The sequence below is a fragment of the Pararge aegeria genome, chromosome 14, assembly GCF_905163445.1.
Source record: "Pararge aegeria chromosome 14, ilParAegt1.1, whole genome shotgun sequence".
NCBI classification, from domain to species: Eukaryota; Metazoa; Arthropoda; class Insecta; order Lepidoptera; family Nymphalidae; genus Pararge; species Pararge aegeria.
The window spans coordinates 17518292-17538679 of NC_053193.1; the positions used below are offsets into that span (position 1 = coordinate 17518292).

General features: G+C 36.1%; 1 protein-coding gene across 1 annotated transcript; it reads left to right on the plus strand.

Moving 5' to 3' along the window:
* The first annotated feature begins 3553 nt into the window (after positions 1–3553).
* Positions 3554–19375, plus strand: LOC120629398 (macrophage mannose receptor 1-like). Its single transcript, XM_039898333.1, has 7 exons — positions 3554–3617; positions 4393–4506; positions 6243–6380; positions 6840–7031; positions 10664–10797; positions 11646–11766; positions 19092–19375. The coding sequence occupies exons 1-7, from the start codon at positions 3566–3568 to the stop codon at positions 19286–19288; spliced, it is 948 nt and encodes a 315-aa protein (XP_039754267.1). The 5' UTR covers positions 3554–3565; the 3' UTR covers positions 19289–19375.
* The last annotated feature ends 1013 nt before the right edge of the window (positions 19376–20388 follow it).

The window sequence follows — 20388 nt, forward strand, 5'->3', positions numbered from 1 at the left end:
TGAGACTAGTCTGTGACACCGAAAACCTAATAGTTTTTAAGAAACCACTGCCATAGTTTTTATTGATAGAAATCAAATCAGATTCAACCCTAACATCACATGCAAAATTAAAATCATGTGACTCCTCTTACTTTATTAGGTACGCGTCGGGTAGCGTAGGTACTATGCGCGTGTCAGTTTTTATCTTCAATAGGGTTGTCATGAGTAAACACTTTAATGTTTTGAATTAGTTTTTTTCATTTAATATTTTACTGGGTGATTTCTTATGAAAGAACTTATGCATCCTTCAATATTATTTCGTAATTCTTTTACACGTCTTTTAAACGTAAAATCAGTCAAATTGCTACCAATATGCTGTTACCCTCAGCTCAGCATCTTCCCCCAGCTAGGTATTAAACTCCTCACTCTTAGGACAGTGGGGAGTGCGCCAATAAAGATTAGATTTAAGGAGACGGCCGATATCACACAATATCCGGCGTGAAAATGTGACAGCCCGATATCAGACACCTTATATAAATCTTTGATACATAAAAATTTACTAACTAAATGGTATATTATATTTCAGTAACAATGTTTTGCTAAAACCGCATTTCAAAACAGCATTAACACCAATGTAATAAATGCTAGTCATTCCATTAGCGAAATGAACCACTAATAATATAATGGGACATAGAATTGGATTAGGTTAGTCAAAATTTACTCACTGCATTGCGGAGTTGCCATAATTATTTCGATTGTTTCAGAAAATGCAAACGCTTTACCGTTGTTGTCTGTCTACCAATTAGGGGAATTAAACATATACTGTTGTTTCATTTTTCATATTTATTTTATCATTTATTTATATACGAATAATGATGAGAAGGGGTTAAGGTCCACCACGCTGGCCTAGTAGGGATAGGATAGTTGTTACTCTCTTGTTAATAATACTTTATTTCCAATTTTCCCAGTCCAAGTTACTCGCTGCACTGTTGGCGCTGAATAGGGAGCAACATTTCGAACGCTTCCCGAGGTCCATTTCCCTCTGTGACAATCTCCAAGCCTAAAGCTATGCTCCAGATGTAAGATTGGATTTAAACTAATCCAGAGATTTTCAAACACTAAAATTAAATCTATTTGATTAGATATTTTAGAGATACATTTAAGTTTTTATAATTTATTAGTGTTTATTAACAATTTTATAAATTTAAAATGCATATTTTTTTTATATGCATTTTAAATTTATAAAATTCATAATTTCTCCGTATTTTTAAAACGCTAATAAAAATTATAAAAAAGCAATGTGTCATCTCTTGTTTCAAACGTGTCTCATTGTAATATGGAACTTTGAAAAACAAGATCGAAACTGCAACGTTTCCTACTAGATGACGCTACAGTCGCTACAAGACTGATGTGAAAGGCATATACTAATTTGGGCATCGACGGTAGGAGAGCCGTAGCTTAATCGGAGAAAGCGCTCAGGCCGCGATTGCTAGAGAGTCGCAGGTTCAAATCCTGTCAGAGAAAAATATTTTATATGCATTTTAAATTTATAAAATACATTCAAGTAATTAAATATACATTTATTCAATAAAAGAGATGCAAGATGAGGGTGAGGGGATTTTGACTGTGCGTGAAATTAATTTTGTGACGTTTATTTGTGACACCTTCAGTTTATGACCGTTATTTTTACGTCACAAATTGTAACTATGGGAGTTTGTTTCACGCATGTCAGTTTTAATACCAGTAGTTACACGGTTATTTTTTCGTATTGGGTACTACTAATATTTTTTTTTTTTTTTTTATTAACGATAGGCCAGCGTTTGACGACAATCATGCCCGTTAGAGAGCAATGATGAGGTCTAGGTTGGAGCACGCTTGCCTAGAAAAAGCCTATTCACTCTAGCCTTGAAGGTACTAAAATTATACGTGGCAGGAAACACAGTTACCGGGAGGGCGTTCCACATCTTAGCGGCACGTATGAGAAACGTGGATAAAAAACGTTTCGATACGATATCTTCTTCCCAAATTACTACTAACGGCGGTAGTGGGTAAAAAATGATTATGAATGAGTGGGTAACCTAATAGAGAATCAGGGCCATGGAATTGGATTGGACACCAATATCGTCGGCCGACTGGCGCAGTGGGCAGCGACCCTGCTTTCTGAGTCCAAGGCCGTGGGTTCGATTCCCACAACTGGAAAATGTTTGTGTGATGAGCATTAAGTGTTTTTCAGTGTCTGGGTGTTTATATGTATTTTCTAAGTATTTATGTATATATAATTCATAAAAATATTCATCAGTCATCTTAGTACCCATAACACAAGCTACGCTTACTTTGGGGCTAGTTGGCGATGTGTGTATTGTCGTAGTATATTTATTTATTATTTATTTATTTATTGAGTGACATTCAATATCATCAAAATTAAATAAAGCACACAAAAAATGTGTCACCTTAAACCTTGTTTGAAAGAAAGTCTCAATCTCTAAGTCGCGGTCAAAGATAGACAACAAGAAAAAAACTAATTTTCATGATCAGCACGATCTGCGGATCAACCTAATCCATCCACAGGCTGCCTTGTCACGTATTGAGTGATTATAGCGACTCTTGTATATTCTTAACTCAGACTAAAGGATTTCGCGCCATATCGACTCTACACCGTCATCGTCGTCTACAACTTCTAAACTAGGTACATGTTTTTTGTTTGACGGCTAATTGGCGCTGTGGGCAGCGAACCTGCTTTCCGAGTTCAAGGCCGTGGGTTCGTTTCCCATTCCCAAGAATGTTTTTCAGTGTCTGGGTTTTCATTGGTTTATAATATAAGTGTTTATGTATTTCGCTGTATGTGGGTTCGATTCTCACTACTGGAAAATGTCTGTGTGATGAGCATAAATGTTTTTCAGTGTCTGGGTGTATATATGTATATTTAAAGTATTTATGTGTGTTATTCATAAAAATATTCATCAGTCATCTTAGTATTCAAAACACAAGCTACGCTTTCTTTAGGGCCAGATGGCGATGTGTGTATTGTCGTATTTCTTTATTTATTTATAAAAAAAACACTGCGTCAGGCAGTGTTTTGTTTCACTTCGACTGACTGTGCCTTTCTTTTTATAATAAATAATAATGCAATAACTTATTTCTTTGGTCAAATTTGTACATATGATGAGTTGTCGAACTGGCTCTCTTAGTTAGATTTTATCTGTGTTAAGAATAACCAGCCCTTTGCCCTTTTTTTTAAACAGGTAACTGGATTATACCTGAAGCTTGTCATTGCTTTAAAACGCACATAAAGTGAGAGATGCACGTTGGGATTCGAACTCGGCCCTCAGAAAGTGAAGTCGAAGTCCTACCCACTGAACTATCGCCGTTTAGATTATAGTTACTAGCCCTTAACTGTAGTTATAACGTGATTCGTATTATTTGTCGATTTATTTCATTTTATTATTTGCCGAATTTATAGAAGCTTAGCATTTCACGAGAAATGTTATAGTATTGACAATCGACGTAATCTTTATTATAAATACCCTTATTAATTAGAGATACCCAGAGGTTAACGATAACATTAAATGTTCAGATAGCATTCAAGATGAAGCGAATTTTGACGTGCCTACTCGTGTTTGCATTTGTGACTATATCGAGTGAGTATTTATTTGCCTAATATATGTACCAAATACTTCATAAAGTATACATAAATAGGTACTAAATAAACCAATAACTTAAATTATAAAATATTGTGTGTAGATAGATATATGCATAATTAGGTAAGAATATAACAAAATCTACATAAAGAATTCTTAAACACCAGCCACTGTTTTTTGGATTTTTCTGCTCAGCATTTGACGGCCGATTGGCGCAGTGGGCAGCGACCCTGCTTTCTGAGTCATGTGATGAACATGAATGTTATTCAGTATCTGGGTGTTTATATGTATATTATGCGTATTTATATATATCATTCATGTAAAAATATTTATCAGTCATCTTAGTACCCATAACACAAGCTACGCTTACTTCCGGGCTAGGTATGTGTGTATTGTCGTAGTATATTTATTTATTTATTTGTTTACTTATTTATTACATCCTGACACATTCATCCTAAATAGTTATCGCAGTAAATGTAAGCCGTAGAACAGACGATGCTGCTGTCCATTTCCTTCATATTGAGAACATTATGGAGAACTCTCAGGCATGCGGGTTTCCTCACGTTCTTTCCCTTCACGGACGAATCAAGCCAAGAACTTTGAATTGTCAGTGCGTGCTGGGATTCGAGCCCACCGCCCAGAAGTAAAGTCGAAGTCCTACCCAAATACCACTAATGAATAAGCCAAAATAATGTGCTAAAACTCATTAACAAATTGTCACACCGTCACAGCGCACACAGAAGGCGTCATTATGAAATTTTGTATTCTATTACAGATTGCAAGCAGTTCCGATGCGACTACAAGTATTTCAACAAAGCAGATGGATGGCTGAAACTTCACAGGATTCCTGCGAACTGGCACGAAGCAAGACTACGGTGTCACCTCGAAGGTAGAAATTTCTCCTTAATATTCTCAAAGCGTGTGGAGTACACCAATCCGCAGCGTGGTGGACGAAACCCCCCGTGTCATTGTGGTGGGTCCATAATGGGTTGGATAATGATGCTCATGCAAATATGTATTATATATATGTGTGTGTGTGTGTGTGTGTGTGTGTATATATATATTTGTGTTTGTATGTTAGCATGTATGTATAATTAGGCCTAAGTGAAATAAAATTTGAATTTTGAATTCGCATGTATGTATGTATGTATGTGTGTGTATATGTGTGTGTTATTTTGAGGATATGCGTAATATAAACGAGTTTTTCTAAACTTGAGTAGGTATAGCTTGATGTTTCGTATATGCGGTTGGTTCGTTTTGGATTTGAGTTTAGCAGCTCGCTTGAACTATTTATCAATGATTTGGGTTGGATTTGTATAGGGGTTAATTAGACCGCTTGGATTCACTAGTTACCCAAAACTTGGGTGAAACTTTTAAGTAATAAAGGATCTTAGTGATCCGCTTGATTGCTTCCAGACCCCATTTATACAGATTGTAAATGTTTGGAGTTTAAACACAGAAATCCTTTTTCAGGTAATACCTACCCTGTATAATACATTCATAATATCTTAAAATCAGAACTATGTAATATTTTACTATTTATCTCAAATGAAGAAGATGAAGATAAATAAATAATATATATACTGACATAACTGCATACAAATCAAGTGCCATTTGTCTTCGTCTGTGTAGAGTTTCAAAAAATTTTAACTTTTTAAAATATAATAGAAATAATTATTTGCTTCGGTCAAAGGTCCTTATCGTGTTAGTCATACAAATTCAAATTTCAAATTCAAAATTTCTTTATTCATGCAGACCTATTCACAGGCACTTATGAAGCGTTCATACATATTTGTTTACATAATTGTAACGGGATGGTGATAACTTCGTTCGCCAACTTAAATCTAAATCTACGAGGGTTCCAAACGCGCTCTGGTCTAAGAAGAGCCCACAACAAACTTAGCCGGATACATTTTTTTTTGTTATCACCATCTTCCAGTACATTTATATTAAGCTATGAAGCTAGAGCAATTCACACCCAAGCTTTTTTATCGTTCAAATAATCCTTAATATTATAATAGGATTTTTCTGTAAGCTTACGTTTTATATAAACTTTGAACTTATTGAGAGACATCTCAAAGTAGTTAAACCTATGTTAGTACTCAACAGAACAACTAGAAACAAACTTAATCTACTGAAAAAATGTCTTAAGTCTACTCGAGTCCCTAAATCACGTGTGCATACCATCCCACCACCGTCAGCAGGCCCATCACAGGCAGGAGACAAAAATTATATCCCACAATTATATCCCCTGACATGGTATATAATTAACATGGAATAGGAGAAGTTTACCCCCGTTTATTATTACACAATATATATTTTTTTTTATTGTAAATGGTTTATTCTTTAAAATAATTGTTTTATAAATATAACCTAAAATAAACTATTTAAAACTAAATAAAATGTAAAACGTATAATAATTAATAATCTAATCTAATCTATATTATTTGGACATTATATACAATTGTGCGTCAGTGCTCTGAGAGTTGATAAAGCTTTGGGAGAAGATAAATTTTTATCATTTCCCCGGGGAGATAATCGTAACCGTACAGAGAGGGCTGATGTTAGCTGTAAATGACTGAAGGGACAAAAATAAAGTGTCCCATATGGTTAATTCTGTTTTAGGAAGCAAATTGGCGTCACCGCTGAACCATAATCTGGCATCAGCTATGCTGTCTGTAGTAACGGAGGCATCAATCAAGTGTGGACTTTACACTGGCATCCACGCTTTCTTCTCTAAAGGCGATTTCCATTCCATTGAAGGTATTCTTGAACGTATCGTTCACCTATAGTTTTCACCTAACGTTTGTTTTACCTGGTCGTATATCTATAGGCCAAAGATTACCTATTCTCTCAAGCAGGAAAATTATAGCTGGAATCTCAAGATTGTGAATAACATCTGCAACGCTTTAATATTGCCTAAAACTTTAGAAACGTTCCTCATAACCTATATTGAAGTGATAAATGGCTAAAAAAAACATCAAAGTAAACCAAGTTTAATAAGCATTAAGTTTAAAAAATCAAAATATTTAATTTTCTGAGTACCTTATAAGACACCTACAGGCAATCCAGATGTGACACAAATTGCTCGTACATTCTATAGGTCCATGTTAGCGGTATTAGACCCTGGACATATAGACAGACAACCAAAGTGTTCGAATTTTAAATACAATTTTTTTTAATTTTTCTAGTTTTACAGGTCTAGATTTTGTTGATTGATAGGCATACCTCTCTCCAAGATACCTCACACGTGGGCAGAAGGTGAACCTGACAACGACAACGATAGCGAAAGCTGCTTATTGATGCTGAGCACTGGGGAGCTTGCTGATGTCAACTGCTCGGAACCTCTGCCGTACCTGTGCTACCGAAAAAGCAGAAGAGCAGTCCTGAACAGCTGCGGGACTGTCGATAATGGTAAACATTTCGAAATATTTTTAATGATGCTGAGCACTAGTAGTTAATGATGTAGGAGCTGGCTACAGTAAACTGTTTAGAGCCCTTGACACACTTAAGCTACGGAAAAAGTAGAAGATTGGTCGTAAACAGCTGCAGGACTGTCTACATGGTGAGTATTTTCGAGAGCTGTTCAAAGATTTTGTGCACTGGAAAGCTAGCTGACCTTAACTACTCGGAACCTCTGCCGTTCCTGTGCTACCGAAAGAGTAGAACAGTAGTCGTGAACAGCTCTGGGTTTTCCCACAATTGCAAGCCTCATAAGCGAAGCATTGAGGTGATGCTCTACTCCCGATATTTAGAGTCTTTTCGAGAGCTCTTTAAAGATGCTGAGCTCTAGAGAGCTAGCTGACCTCAATTACTCGGAAACACTGCCTTACCTTTTTCATGTAAATAATTTATCGAACAGGCTTAGTTCTGCTGCCTTTGCGGTAAAGAAGATACGCCATATGAACGACGTAGAAACTGCGAGACTGGTATATTTTAGGTACTTTCACAGCATTATGTCATATGGAATTTTACTTTGGGGTAATGCTGCTGATATTAGCACTATTTTCGTGTTGCAGAAGAGGGCTGTTCGTTCTATCTACAAAATGGGTCCGAGAGAGTCATTGAGAGATAAATTTAAAGATTTTAAAATAATGACAGTGAATAGTCAGTACATATTTGAAAATTTAATGTACGTTCATAAAAACATTTCTAAATTTAAGAAAAAATGTGACTGCAATAATTTAGACATTAGAAGTAAGAATAAACTTACAGTGCAATATACTAGGTTACATAAAATTCATAATTCGTTTAAAGGAAATTGCATACAATTCTACAATAAACTACCAATTGACATCTTGGAAATGTCTCTTAAAAAGTTCAAAGTTTGTATTAAACGTAAGCTTATAGAAAAGTCCTATTTTAGTATAAAGGACTACGTAAACGATAAAAAAGCTTGGGTGTAAATTATTGCTCTGACCAGGATGCTCTTCTAATAATTTAAAATGGCATTGTGAGATGGTGATACCAAAAAAAAAAAACACCAGGCTAAGTTTGTTGTGGGCTTCTTCTTAGACCGGGACGCGTTTGGAACCCTCGTAGCTTTAGTTTTAAGTTTACGAATGTGGTTATCGCCATCATCTCACTACCGTGCAATTCTTATGTACGCATCAAAAGTGCCACCTGTGGGCCTACTTGAATGAAGATATTTTTGACTTTGACTTACCTGTGCTACCGAATGAGCAGAACAGCAGTCATAAACTGTTGCGGAACTGTCAACAATGGTCAGTCTTTTCAAGAGCTGTTACATGATGCTGAGCACTGCAGAGCTAGCTGACCTCAAGTGTTCGGAACCTCTGCCGTACCTGTGCTACCGAAAGAGTAGAACAGCAGTCCTGAATAGCTGTCGGTTTGTCGATAATTTCGAGTCTTTTCGAGAGCTGTTTAAAAATGCTGAGGACTGGATAGCTAGCTGACCTCAACTGCTGCTGGCGAAAAAGCAGAACAGCAGTTTTGAACAGCAGCGGGAGTCTTTTCGAGGGCTGTTTAATGACTCTGAGTTCTAGAGAGCTGGGTGACGTCAAGTGCTAAAAACCTCTGACATGCCTGTGCTACGGAAAGGGCAAAAGAACTGTCGTGAACGTCTGCGTGACTGTCGATAATGGTGAGTCTTTTACAGCTCTTTAACGATACTGAGCACTGGAAAGACCCGTGGTAGGAGAAGAGATTGTGATAACTGTATTCTAGTCTTCCGTCACCACACGACTATTAATTAAGGGAATGTAACGGAGAACGGGTAGCAGTGACTTCTGTGCTACTAACAGCATCTACGACAACATCCGAGCTGCCCAGCGTGGTTATTATGGACAGAACCTACCGTCGGGAAACACATTCAATCCAGCAGTAGGCTGATGTAGACTATTGATGGATGATGGAGCACTGGAGAGCTGTCTTAACTGCTCGGAGTCTTTGTAGTACCTATGCTACCAAATAAACAGTAATTAGGTAATTAACATAGTAAGTTTGTGTTCAAATTATCTCATAACCTATAATATCACATTTATAATTATAGATTAACATTTTGATTTGGAAACTTCCGCAATAAATCATAACTTTGCAAGCGTAATTATCTTCAAAATTACAAACAATTCAACCATATATCATATAACATCTATATAGTAACCGAAGTAACTTGAGATAAGATGGAGTGATTGCCAACGGAGTTGTAAATGTAATCAAAATTAAGGGCTAGTTTTTTTTAATTTTTTACTACACTACAAGTTAGCCCTTGATTGCAATCATACCTGGACTTCATCATCATTTACCAAAGCGACGATGCAGTCAAAGATGGAAGGGGCCCAAATTGGTAGGGATTATGGCAGCTATATTTATCCAGCTATATTGTAACGGAACACAAATTTGCGGACTGTCTTTGTCCGTTGGATGGTAACTAGCTACGGCTGATCCTCCCACCAGACCGCTCAGAGAAAAAATAAATCAGAAATAATAAATTCACAAATTAACTTGAGTTTTGGAGAACCCCGCGGATTTTTAAAAAAAAAACCCAAGCAGACAGTTCAAAATTGCACAAAACTTTTTAAGTGCTTACAATTTAGATTTGTAAAGTTGTTTTTTTGTAGAATTTTAAATGGTTAATTGTAAAGCAGTTGATCACTTCTCTGCGGATCTCTTTAAATCACTTGCTCATACAGATGGTTTGATAGCTTTAATGCTTGTTATTTTGCGCATTTTTTTTTTAAATTACAACTGACGGCTTTAAAAAAAACAAAGAGAAACACTTTGCTGTGCGTGCAAGGAATACGTCTTACAAAGTGCCAATCTGTGCATCTGTGCTGAAGCCGGAAGTGCCTGTAATTACACAGGCAAACGCTCTCAAATCAGACCGTAACACAACCATGCTGCTTTTCGGCAAAAATAAGCATAGTGTTAGTACTTCCCCGGAAGAGCTTTGTCACAAAACTAAATTCAAATTCAAATTCAAAATTTCTCTATTCTTGTAGGCCTATCACAGGCACTTATGAAGCGTTCATACATATTTGTTTACATAATTGTAACGGGATGGTGATAACTTCGCTCGCCAACTTAAATCTAAAGCTGCGAGGGTTCCAAACGCGCCCTGGTCTAAGAAGAGCCCACAACAAACTTATCCGGGTAAATTTATTTTTTGTTATCACCATCTTCCAGTAAATTTATATTAAGCTATGAAGCTAGAGCAATTCACACCCAAGCTTTTTTATCGTTCAAGTAATCCTTAATATTATAATAGGATTTTTCTGTAAGCTTACGTTTTATATAAACTTTGAACTTATTGAAAGACATCTCAAAGATTTCATTTGGTAATTTGTTATAAAATAATATACAATTGCCCTTGAATGAATTTGCAATTTTGTGTAGCCCAGTAAACTGCACAACGAGTTTATTTTTGCTTCTAATATTTATATTGTTACAGTGCATCTTCTTGTTTTTTTTTTTTACTACTACTCAATACCAGGATAATGTACTGATGCAAGCACAAATTTTACATTGTGATAAGGAGCCCGATAGTTGTATTGATTGGAAGTGCCTCAATCTGTACTGAATTTCAGAGTACACGTTTGAGTCTCGAACCGGAAGCTGTTACAAATTTCACAAAGTGCCGCGTACTTGGTCGCGAGCATATATGGCCTGCACTGCGGAGGGCGGGCATTTGGCAATCATCAACAGCGATACGGAGGCTCAAGTATGGTTAATCCTACAAATATTATAAATGCGAAAGTTTGTATGGATGGATGGATCACACAAACACTAACTTTAACTTTCCTAACGGATTTTGATAATACTTTACGGTAATAACTCACGGTTATCACGGTGGACCTTATTTCATCGATTAACGGTGCATAATACAAGATATTACTACCCACACGTGATTTATTTTAAATAACCATACTTGTGTTTTATTTCTGAGGTCTTGTCTTGGCGCTTACTGCTGGCCCCTAATACTGCCTTAACTGCAAAATGCAATATAGCCTTTGTGGGAAACATATAATTTTTAAAAAGCATTACTTTGAGGAGAGAACGTTGAGCTCTCTCTAGATCTAAAAACCTTGTTTTAGCAGCCCCACCCCACGCAGGAATACAGTAGCTGATAACAGATTGCGCTAGTGTAAGATAAATGGTGTTCAGTAGTTTTTTAGATGAAATCAATTTTACTTCTTAGCTCCGTTAAATTTAAACCGATTTTAATAACTCTTTTTTTATTTGAAAGTGTATACTGTCAAGCATGTATTGTCTAATTTTAATGGAGATAAAGGATATAACTCTTCACAAATAACAGCAAGTCGCAAGGCATATGGGGCAACGATCGAATGCATGTATACCGTCCTACTAATATTATAAATGCGAAAGAAATACAATAATATAAATATTAAGTTTGATTATATACCTGCAAATTCGTTTTTAAAATATTCAAATTGAACCTATCGCTTAGAAGATATAGATATAGATAGATAAGATATTAAAACGATTTGGTGCAGATGAAGTTGGGCGGGTCAGCTAGTCATATATCAACTTATCAATTGTTTCTTCCAGGTAATCAAGGAACTCTTTGGAAAGAATCCAGCGGGTTCCATGAGAGGTAACTTCTGGAAAGACGTCGCTTTTGTCGGATTCCACGACTGGGGTGAACATGGAGAATTTTTAACCATCGAAGGTAAATTTTTCCCAATCATTATTGTGTAATGCAAAAACAAATTCTATGTTGGTTTATTCCTTCTTTCACATTCATGGCTACAGACAAATTTTTGCCATAGTTTTACTCTGGAAAATGCACGATTTCAATATACTTAATAACACATAACACAAGCTACGCTTACTTTGGGGCTAGATGGCGATGTGTGTATTGTCGTAGTATATTTAGTATATTTATTTATTTATCTTTAACTATTCTAAGTTATCTGCGTTTAAAGCAATTAAAATATCACTTGCTTCAACGGTGAAGCAATAAATCGTGAGGAAACCTGCATGCCTGAGAGTTCACCATAATGTTCTTAAAGGCGTGTAGAGTAGGCTACGGATTAAACCATTCTCATTGTGGGAGAAGACCTGAGTCCCGTAGGGCTAGCACGGGCAGGTGATAAAAATTATATCTCCCGATTATATCCCGTAAAAAGGCATATGATGAACACACGTTCCACATGCTGTGCATGCATGTTCCCGTGCGAAGTTAACCCCCGTTTATTTTTACACATATATTATTTGGATCCCACAATTATATCCCCTGACATGGTATAAAATTAACATGGAATAGGAGAAGTTAACCCCCGTTTATTTTTACACATATATTATTTGGATCCCACAATTATATCCCCTGACATGGTATATAATTAACATGGAATAGGAGAAGTTTATCCCCGTTTATTTTTACACATATATTATTGGGATATTATTTGCACTTGTGCGCCAGTGCTCTGAGAGTTGATAAAGCTGTGGGAGAAGATACATTTTTATCCTTTCCCCGGGGATATAATTGACTCCTGCCCATGCTAGCCGTGCTGGCAAGGAACACAACCTAAGTGCAGCCCTTTATCCATTAACCTTGTTAAGCTTCATGTGCTATAAGTACACCGACAACCATGTCTTTCAGAACAGGAAGCAGCAATTATTTATTTATTTTATTCAATTAGTACGGTTAACACCAATTACACTAATTAAATAGATAGCAGATTAAATTATGCAGATTAAAACGGGAACAAAAAAAAAATATAATAATAATAGTACATTGTGTAAAAAGTGCGATAAATTGTCACTTGTCACACTCGTGCGAATGAGTGGGCAACTTTGCTCTCGTGGGCAATCGACAACATCGCACGGATTGCAGATACTTTTTTTTATTACAAATGCGGAGATATATGTGGGCACAAAATCCCAAGTCCCAACAAACGGATGAAAAGTTTAAAAAAAAGAACAAATATACTTCAAACAATAAATACAAATTAATTAATATTAATGAAACTATAAACTTTGCTATGTCAACCTAACTTCTTTTATATTGACAGTTACATTGTGTTTTTTTTTGTTATTTATTTTTGACAAGGATAGTTTGCGTGTGCTAAGTACAATTTGCGTGCGCCAAGTAAACTTGTCGCACTCAAATAACAGTTTAATTTACGAAAAAACTCACGCTTCATTTTAACATGGACAAACAGCTCTTTTTCAACCGCAACAGCGAGTACTAAGATACTACTTATCCCACTTGAGTAATAAAAAAAGCATAATTATAACAATTCAAATAACTTTACAATTGTTTTACCTACTATTAATTATGGTATCTTGGCCCCCCCTCCGGGCTACCGGAGTGCGAACACGTACTGTACATTGCTCCGTGATTAATAAATCTTAAACTGTCGAAAAAGTTAATATTTTCGCATAAATCCTTTGTATATTTATAAGTTATAAGTTAGTTAATATAGTTATGTGATAATAAGCAGAAATAGTGCAATATTTTAAAGGCTGTGAAGTGTAAATTGCAAAAAATTTGCTCAGTCATAACGGTTTGCAGTGCAAAGTTTTAAAAATCCATCGGTGATTCAGTGAATGCATCAAACTTGACCTTTGGACTCATAATTACTCTGCCGGTATCGTGCCGGTGACTATCATACAGACAGTAACTAATTTTCGCCCCAGATAACCGGTTTCGAATCTTGTGGTCAAATTATTTTTTTTTTTTTTTTTTTTTTTTGTTTTTATTTTATGACTTTTAAACATGCCCTTAAACCGCACCCCACCATCAACCTCGGGCTTGTCACCCTCTAAACATAACTCTACGTTAAGAGATTTAATTGAGGATGATAAAGAATATCCTGTGACAGAAACCCCAAAAGTCAAACAGGGGTTTAGAAACAAGCGGCGTCGATCAGATGAAGTAGGCGATCGGCTAGCTTCCTTTATGGTGGAGATCAAGGATATCCTAGAAAGTTTTAAGAACGAGCAAAAGACCAAGTTTGACAAACTTGAAAAAATTTTTTTAGCCGTGGACGATATAAAAAAACAAAATGGTGAAATACAGAATTCCGTGGATTTTCTATCACAAAAATATGACTGTATTGTCACTCAAATAGGAAAATTGGAATCTGAGAAACAGTCCAATCTGCAATACCTTCAGCTTCTAGAGGATAGGCTGGATAACTACGAAAGACTCTCTAGAGCAACATGCATTGAAATCAGGAATATTCCGACTGTCAAATCGGAAACAAAAGACAGTCTTCTTAACACCATCATAGCGACTGGTAAAATTCTAAATATGTCCATCCAGCCAAATGAAATCAAGGATGTATTCCGCTTTAACTCTCGTGACCCGGCATATAAGACTGTGCTTGTAGATTTTAACAGCGTACTTACAAAAGAGAGAGTCATTCGTATGTACAGAAAAACAAGTAAAGAAAATAATCGCCCTACTACAGAAAAACTAAGACTGACTGGACCTCCTAAACCAATTTTTATTTCTGAAAGCTTATCATCCAAGGCAAAAAGGCTGTTCTTCTTTACCAAGGACTTTGCTAACTCAAATCAGTACACTTACTGTTGGACATCAAGCGGTAAAATATATTTACGAAGAAAAGAAGGAGCTCCGGTTATTCTCATTAGGAATGAATCTGATCTGGAAAATCTTAAATCACAAAAATGACTAGATGTTATTCTTAATGTTTTCAGTATTTTTTCGTTATTAATTCTTTCTTCCTTTATTATCCTGTCATGTTTTACTACTGTTGCATATACTCACGTTTTTCGTTATTATGTCTGGGTTTCTTATTATTACATTAAATATCACTCTCACACACAAATACACATAAACAACTTCTTCTACTCATATATACTCGTCGTTCAGTCATGTAATACAGTCTCAATCATCTTACATAGTAATATCCTCGTTTTTTTGTTTTGTGAGATCATACCGTGTCATTTACTTTATATATTTTTGAAACTGTCACGGTTGGTCTTTTCGACGGGTCGAAATGTTGTTAGGGCTAAGGTTAAAAATAAAGATTTTTGAAATGGATGACACATCAAAAATCAATAATGATATAGAAGATATATCAGTGTCAGATTCTTTTGTTTTTCTTCCTGAAACTTGCGAGCAATATTTAAGGGGGATTAAGGGGTTAAAAGTATTCCACGCAAATATTCGAAGCATTAACTGTAATTTTAACAACCTCTTAATTTTACTCAAACGCCTAAACGACACAATTGATGTTTTATCTGAATGCTGGCTAAGCAAGCTGTCAGATGTACCTATATTAATTGGTTATCACTCTTTTAAATCTAAGCACGCCAATCAAAACGATGGAGTTGTTGCGTACGTACGTGACTCTCTGATATGCTCTGTCGTAGAACCTGATTTCAGTGAAGGTAATTGTTTATTGCTGAAATTTTCGCATCATCTTGCAATTGTTGCTCTTTATCGCTCGCCCTCTTATATTAACCTTACTCCCTTCATAATAAGCCTTGATTCAGTATTAAATTCAATATCCAATATGAAAACTAAAGCTATTATTGGTGATATCAACATAAACATTTTGACATCTAATGATAAACAGACCGACGAATATCTTAACCTTGTTGCTAGTCATGGTTTGTTGCCTGCTCACATTTTCCCTACTAGGAACAACAGTTGCCTCGACCATGTAATGTTAAGAAGTAACAATAAAGCCACCACTATTGTTTTAGATACTCTTTTCACAGATCATTCTCCAGTAATCTTGTGCTGCAATCTTAAAAATAAAGGTCTTACGAAAGCAGCTCGAACTATAACGCGAATAGATGAACCTGCTGTAATAAGAACACTTGAAAAAACTGATTTTTCTGCTATATTTAATACATTAGACCCTGAAACTGCCACTGAGAAACTGGTAAGAACTTTATCATCGGTGGTTGAAGCTAATAAACGTGTGGTTACTGTTCCTAGTAGAAAAAGAATTATACGGCCGTGGATTACTCCAGGTTTACTTCGTTGCATTCGTAACCGTGACTAACTATATCGAAAACTAAAAAATGATCCAAGCAATTCCGTTAAAAAGACAACTTACATGCGATATAAAAATTTTTGCAATAATTTATTAAAAAAAATTAAAACTGATTACGAACGCACAGAATTTCATAAAGCTAGAAATAACTCAAAAAAAACATGGGATCTTATCAAACGCTTTGCAAACATAAAGAATAAAAAATTAAAAGATTTCAATGATCTGATGACTGTTTCGAGTGACCCAGTGTCTTCAGCTAATGAGGTTAATAACTTTTTTGTTAATATAGGTAGTAACTTAGCCTCTAAAATTGGTAATCATATCTGCCATAAGTGTTCTCATGACAGTCACTCAATCTTTCCTAATTCAATGTTCCTAAATAGTGTTGACAGTAACGAGGTCGAGTCGCTCATCCTTGGACTTAAAAATAACTGTGCTGTGGGCTGGGATGGTATATCGACATCAATCTTAAAATCAGCTAGACACGTACTCTTACCTATTATAACGCACGTTTGTAATCTTTGTTTTTCAACTGGCGTATTTCCCAAAGTATTCAAGAGAGCCATCGTGCATCCCATTTATAAGACGGGTCCCAGAGACTGTGTCGATAATTATAGACCAATTTCTGTGCTAAGTGCTCTTTCTAAAATTCTAGAAAAACTTTTGAATCGGAGACTCGTGTCATTTTTAAATGAAAACCAACTACTTTCTGATCATCAGTTTGGTTTTAGATCAAATAAATCGACCGAGGATGCAGTTACGAGTTTAATAGATACCACAATACAGAACATAGACCAAAAGAAAAAGACTATTGGCATCTTTTTAGACCTCTCTAAAGCCTTCGACACAGTCTCTATTCCGAAACTTTTAAATAAATTAGAAAGGTTAGGTGTGCGTGGATTGCCCTTATCTCTATTTAAAAGTTACCTTACTGAGAGAACACAAAGTGTTTCCGTAAACGATGTAACCAGCCATGATAAGAATCTTAATTTTGGGGTGCCACAAGGAAGCGTACTTGGGCCCACTCTTTTTTTGGTATACATTAATGAGCTCTGTCAGTTCACCCTACCAAATTGCAAGATAATAAGTTATGCTGATGACACGGCTCTTCTTGTTCATGGCTTAACATGGGAGGAAGCACGTGGTAATGCTGAATTAGCTTTGGCTAATGTTATAAACTGGCTGTCTTGCAACTTACTAACAGTCAATGTTTCAAAGACAAAATTTGTAACATTTGGATCAAGGCGTTCCTTGCCGCCTGCCTCATTCTCAATCTGTGCTCATCGATGTTCTGTCCCACTTGATAAAAGTTGTGACTGTAGCCGGATTGCGCGTACGCAAAGCATCAAATACCTTGGTGTGGTTATTGATGAGTGCCTCACATGGAATGATCACATTGAATCTGTTATCTCCAGAGTTAGAAAGACAATGTATATTTTCAGAAATCTCAGAAATACAGCCAAAATAGACACTTTAAAATCTATATACTTTGCTTTCGTGCAATCTGTTCTTGGTTACTGCATAACAGTTTGGGGAGGTGCCGGCAAAACTATAATGCTTCGGTTGGAAAGGGCCCAAAGGTCTGTATTGAAAGTGATGATGCTGAAACCGATACGTTTTCCCACCACTGAATTATATAAGCAGGGCAGGGTTCTTTCGGTACGCAAACTATACGTGCTGTTAATTACTCTTCGTAAGCACGGCAATACTACCTATGATTCAGAGTTTGTTAAAAATAAGCGTAGGTTTGATAGGATTTGTCAAGTTGAACCACGCAGAACCGCTTTAGCTGGTCGCCACTCTTACTTCATAAGTTCAATGCTTTATAACAAAATTAATAAAAAAATATCCATTTACTCATTAACATCACGAAAATGTAAAATTGAATTAACGAATTGACTTCTTAACCTAACTTATGATGAGACTGAAAACCTTATTCAATAATACATACAATCACACCCTCACCCTCACCCACACTCACATACACATACACATACACATAAACACACGCGCACGCACACACTCATATTTAGTTTTTTAAGTACAATTAATTATATTTAAAAAAAAAAAAAAAAAATATGGATGTATTTATGTAAATGTTGAAAAAAAAAAAATTGAGTTTATCAATGCTTTCAATTGAATTTAATTCAAAAAGTTTTTCGGTTTTTATTTTTAATAATCTCACTAGATTTAATTTAAGTGTATGGTTCTCGCTCCAGAGACGGGCGATAATAACTGCGACTCAGTCTTGCACTATAGCAGTATTATCGAATTTGGGTTTCATGATACACATTACCTTATGTTTGCCTTATTTTGTACTATTTTTAATTTGCTGTGTAACTGTTAATTGAAATAAACTTATTATTATTATTATTATATTATTATTATTATCTTCTTACGCAGTCATGTTAAGCCAAAAATATGCTATGCTATTACATTGCACACAGTACTTTAGGCAATGGTTAACAATGGTATGCCAACGATCCGTAAATAATTGGTTGGGAAAAAAGGCTTTTCGCATTATAGTATGTATGAACTTGTAAAAAAATATCTTCGGCTATTTGTATCAGGCTGCTTTTGGTATTTAAAATTTTAATTTTAAAGAATATCTTCTTTAAAATTTAATTGCATCCGCCGTATAGTCCTGACCTTGCACCTTCAGATTTCCACTTGTTTCGTTCTCTTCAGAATTCTTGAGGCGGTGTCAGGTTAACATCACGAGAGGACTGCCAAAACTATTTGTCGCGGTTTTTTGATCAGAGTCCCCAAAATTTCTTTAGCAATGGGATTATGTCCCTACCTACAAGATGGCAAAAAGTTAAGTAAAATGGTACCTGAATACTCTAGTTAATTGTAAATAAACTATATTAAAAAATGTTTAGAATTTTTTTTAAAAATGCGAAGAAACTTTTTCCCCAACCTAATATGTCACAGTGACTCCGTCAGTAGTTCAGTAGCGCCGAAAGAGTGCAATGCTTGGAAATAAGCCAACTCCAAATTTACGTTTTATTTTCAGGTCAGACGTTAGAAGAGGCTGGTTACGCCAAGTTCTCTGGTGGTGAGCCGAATAACGCCACTACAGGAGAATACTGCGGTGCGGTGTACCGTAGTGCGTTGTTAGACGACCTGTGGTGCGAAAATAAGTACGCGTTCATATGCGAGATGAGTCCAGATAGCTTGCTTTGCGAGGACTCTAATGAGGATAGCCAATAGCTTTTATCATCCAACCACACTTGCTCTTATAACACCGACGTAATGTTGATCAATGAAAGTTATTAAACGTGTTTTATGCAAACTTACCGCACTAGTGTGCTATTTATTACTAGCTGACCCGCGCAACTTCACCGGTATCAAATCGGTTATTATCCGTTTTAATATCTTTACAACCCAGAACCTCATTACAGCGCCACCTACAGGGTCCAGTTTTATTTCCAAACTATATAATACGCAGCCGGGCGAACCTCGACATTTTTCTTGCTTTTAGCATTTCTACACCCGTCATAACTTATAAACAATAGTTCTAATTTGAATAATTTAAAGAGGATTTTTGCAGTACATACATAATCAATTTAATTATAAAACTATTTATTTGGATAAGGATTTAAATTATGATTGGAATATATCCACATAACAGACTCACAGACACACACACACATGCACACTTGATGCTGCTTGTGCTGCTTGTTTTTCCAGGATAAAAAGTTACCTTTGTCACTTTTCTGGTATTCAACTGTGCCTATCCAATAAACCACGTCGATCTAAAACTCGTGGATTTTGAAAGACAAATGCGGAAAGATAGCGATGCTAACCCGTAGGAGTTATTTGCTTTACTGGGATACAAAGAAGTCTATGAGCTTTTCTAGGCTATATTGTATGTATCTGCAAAATAGGTTCATTCGTTCATTAATTCATTCGTTTATAGACGAGCGCTTGACTGCAATCACACTGGTGGTAACTGATGATGCAGCCAAAGGTGGAGCGCGCTTGCCTAGAAGATGCCTATTCACTCTTGATTTTAAGATTTGAACTCATATTGTAGGCACTGGGGAAAATGGAAGCTGGAAGGGCATTCCAGATCCTTACGGTGCCTTGCGGTTCGATGGTAAAAAGGCGGAACTAGATCAAATAGTTCTTGAGCACACTCTCCGAAATATATCCTATAGAATACCGAAAGGCAGGTAACCTTGCGACGATGTTCCAAACTCTGAAGTTTTATATGGGCTAGGTTATCAATGAGCCTTCTAGCATGGCGATCCACCGAAGGCATCAAGCTCATACTTGGCACAGCCATTCCATAAATGGGAACAGTGCTC

Bases quoted from the DNA above. Each gene is read 5' to 3' on its own strand.
- LOC120629398 (XM_039898333.1), top strand. From the start codon at position 3,566: ATGAAGCGAATTTTGACGTGCCTACTCGTGTTTGCATTTGTGACTATA. The intron at 4,507-6,242 runs GTAGAAATTTCT...ATTCTGTTTTAG, and splicing joins ACTACGGTGTCACCTCGAAG to GAAGCAAATTGGCGTCACCG. The intron at 11,767-19,091 runs GTAAATTTTTCC...TTTTATTTTCAG, and splicing joins AGAATTTTTAACCATCGAAG to GTCAGACGTTAGAAGAGGCT.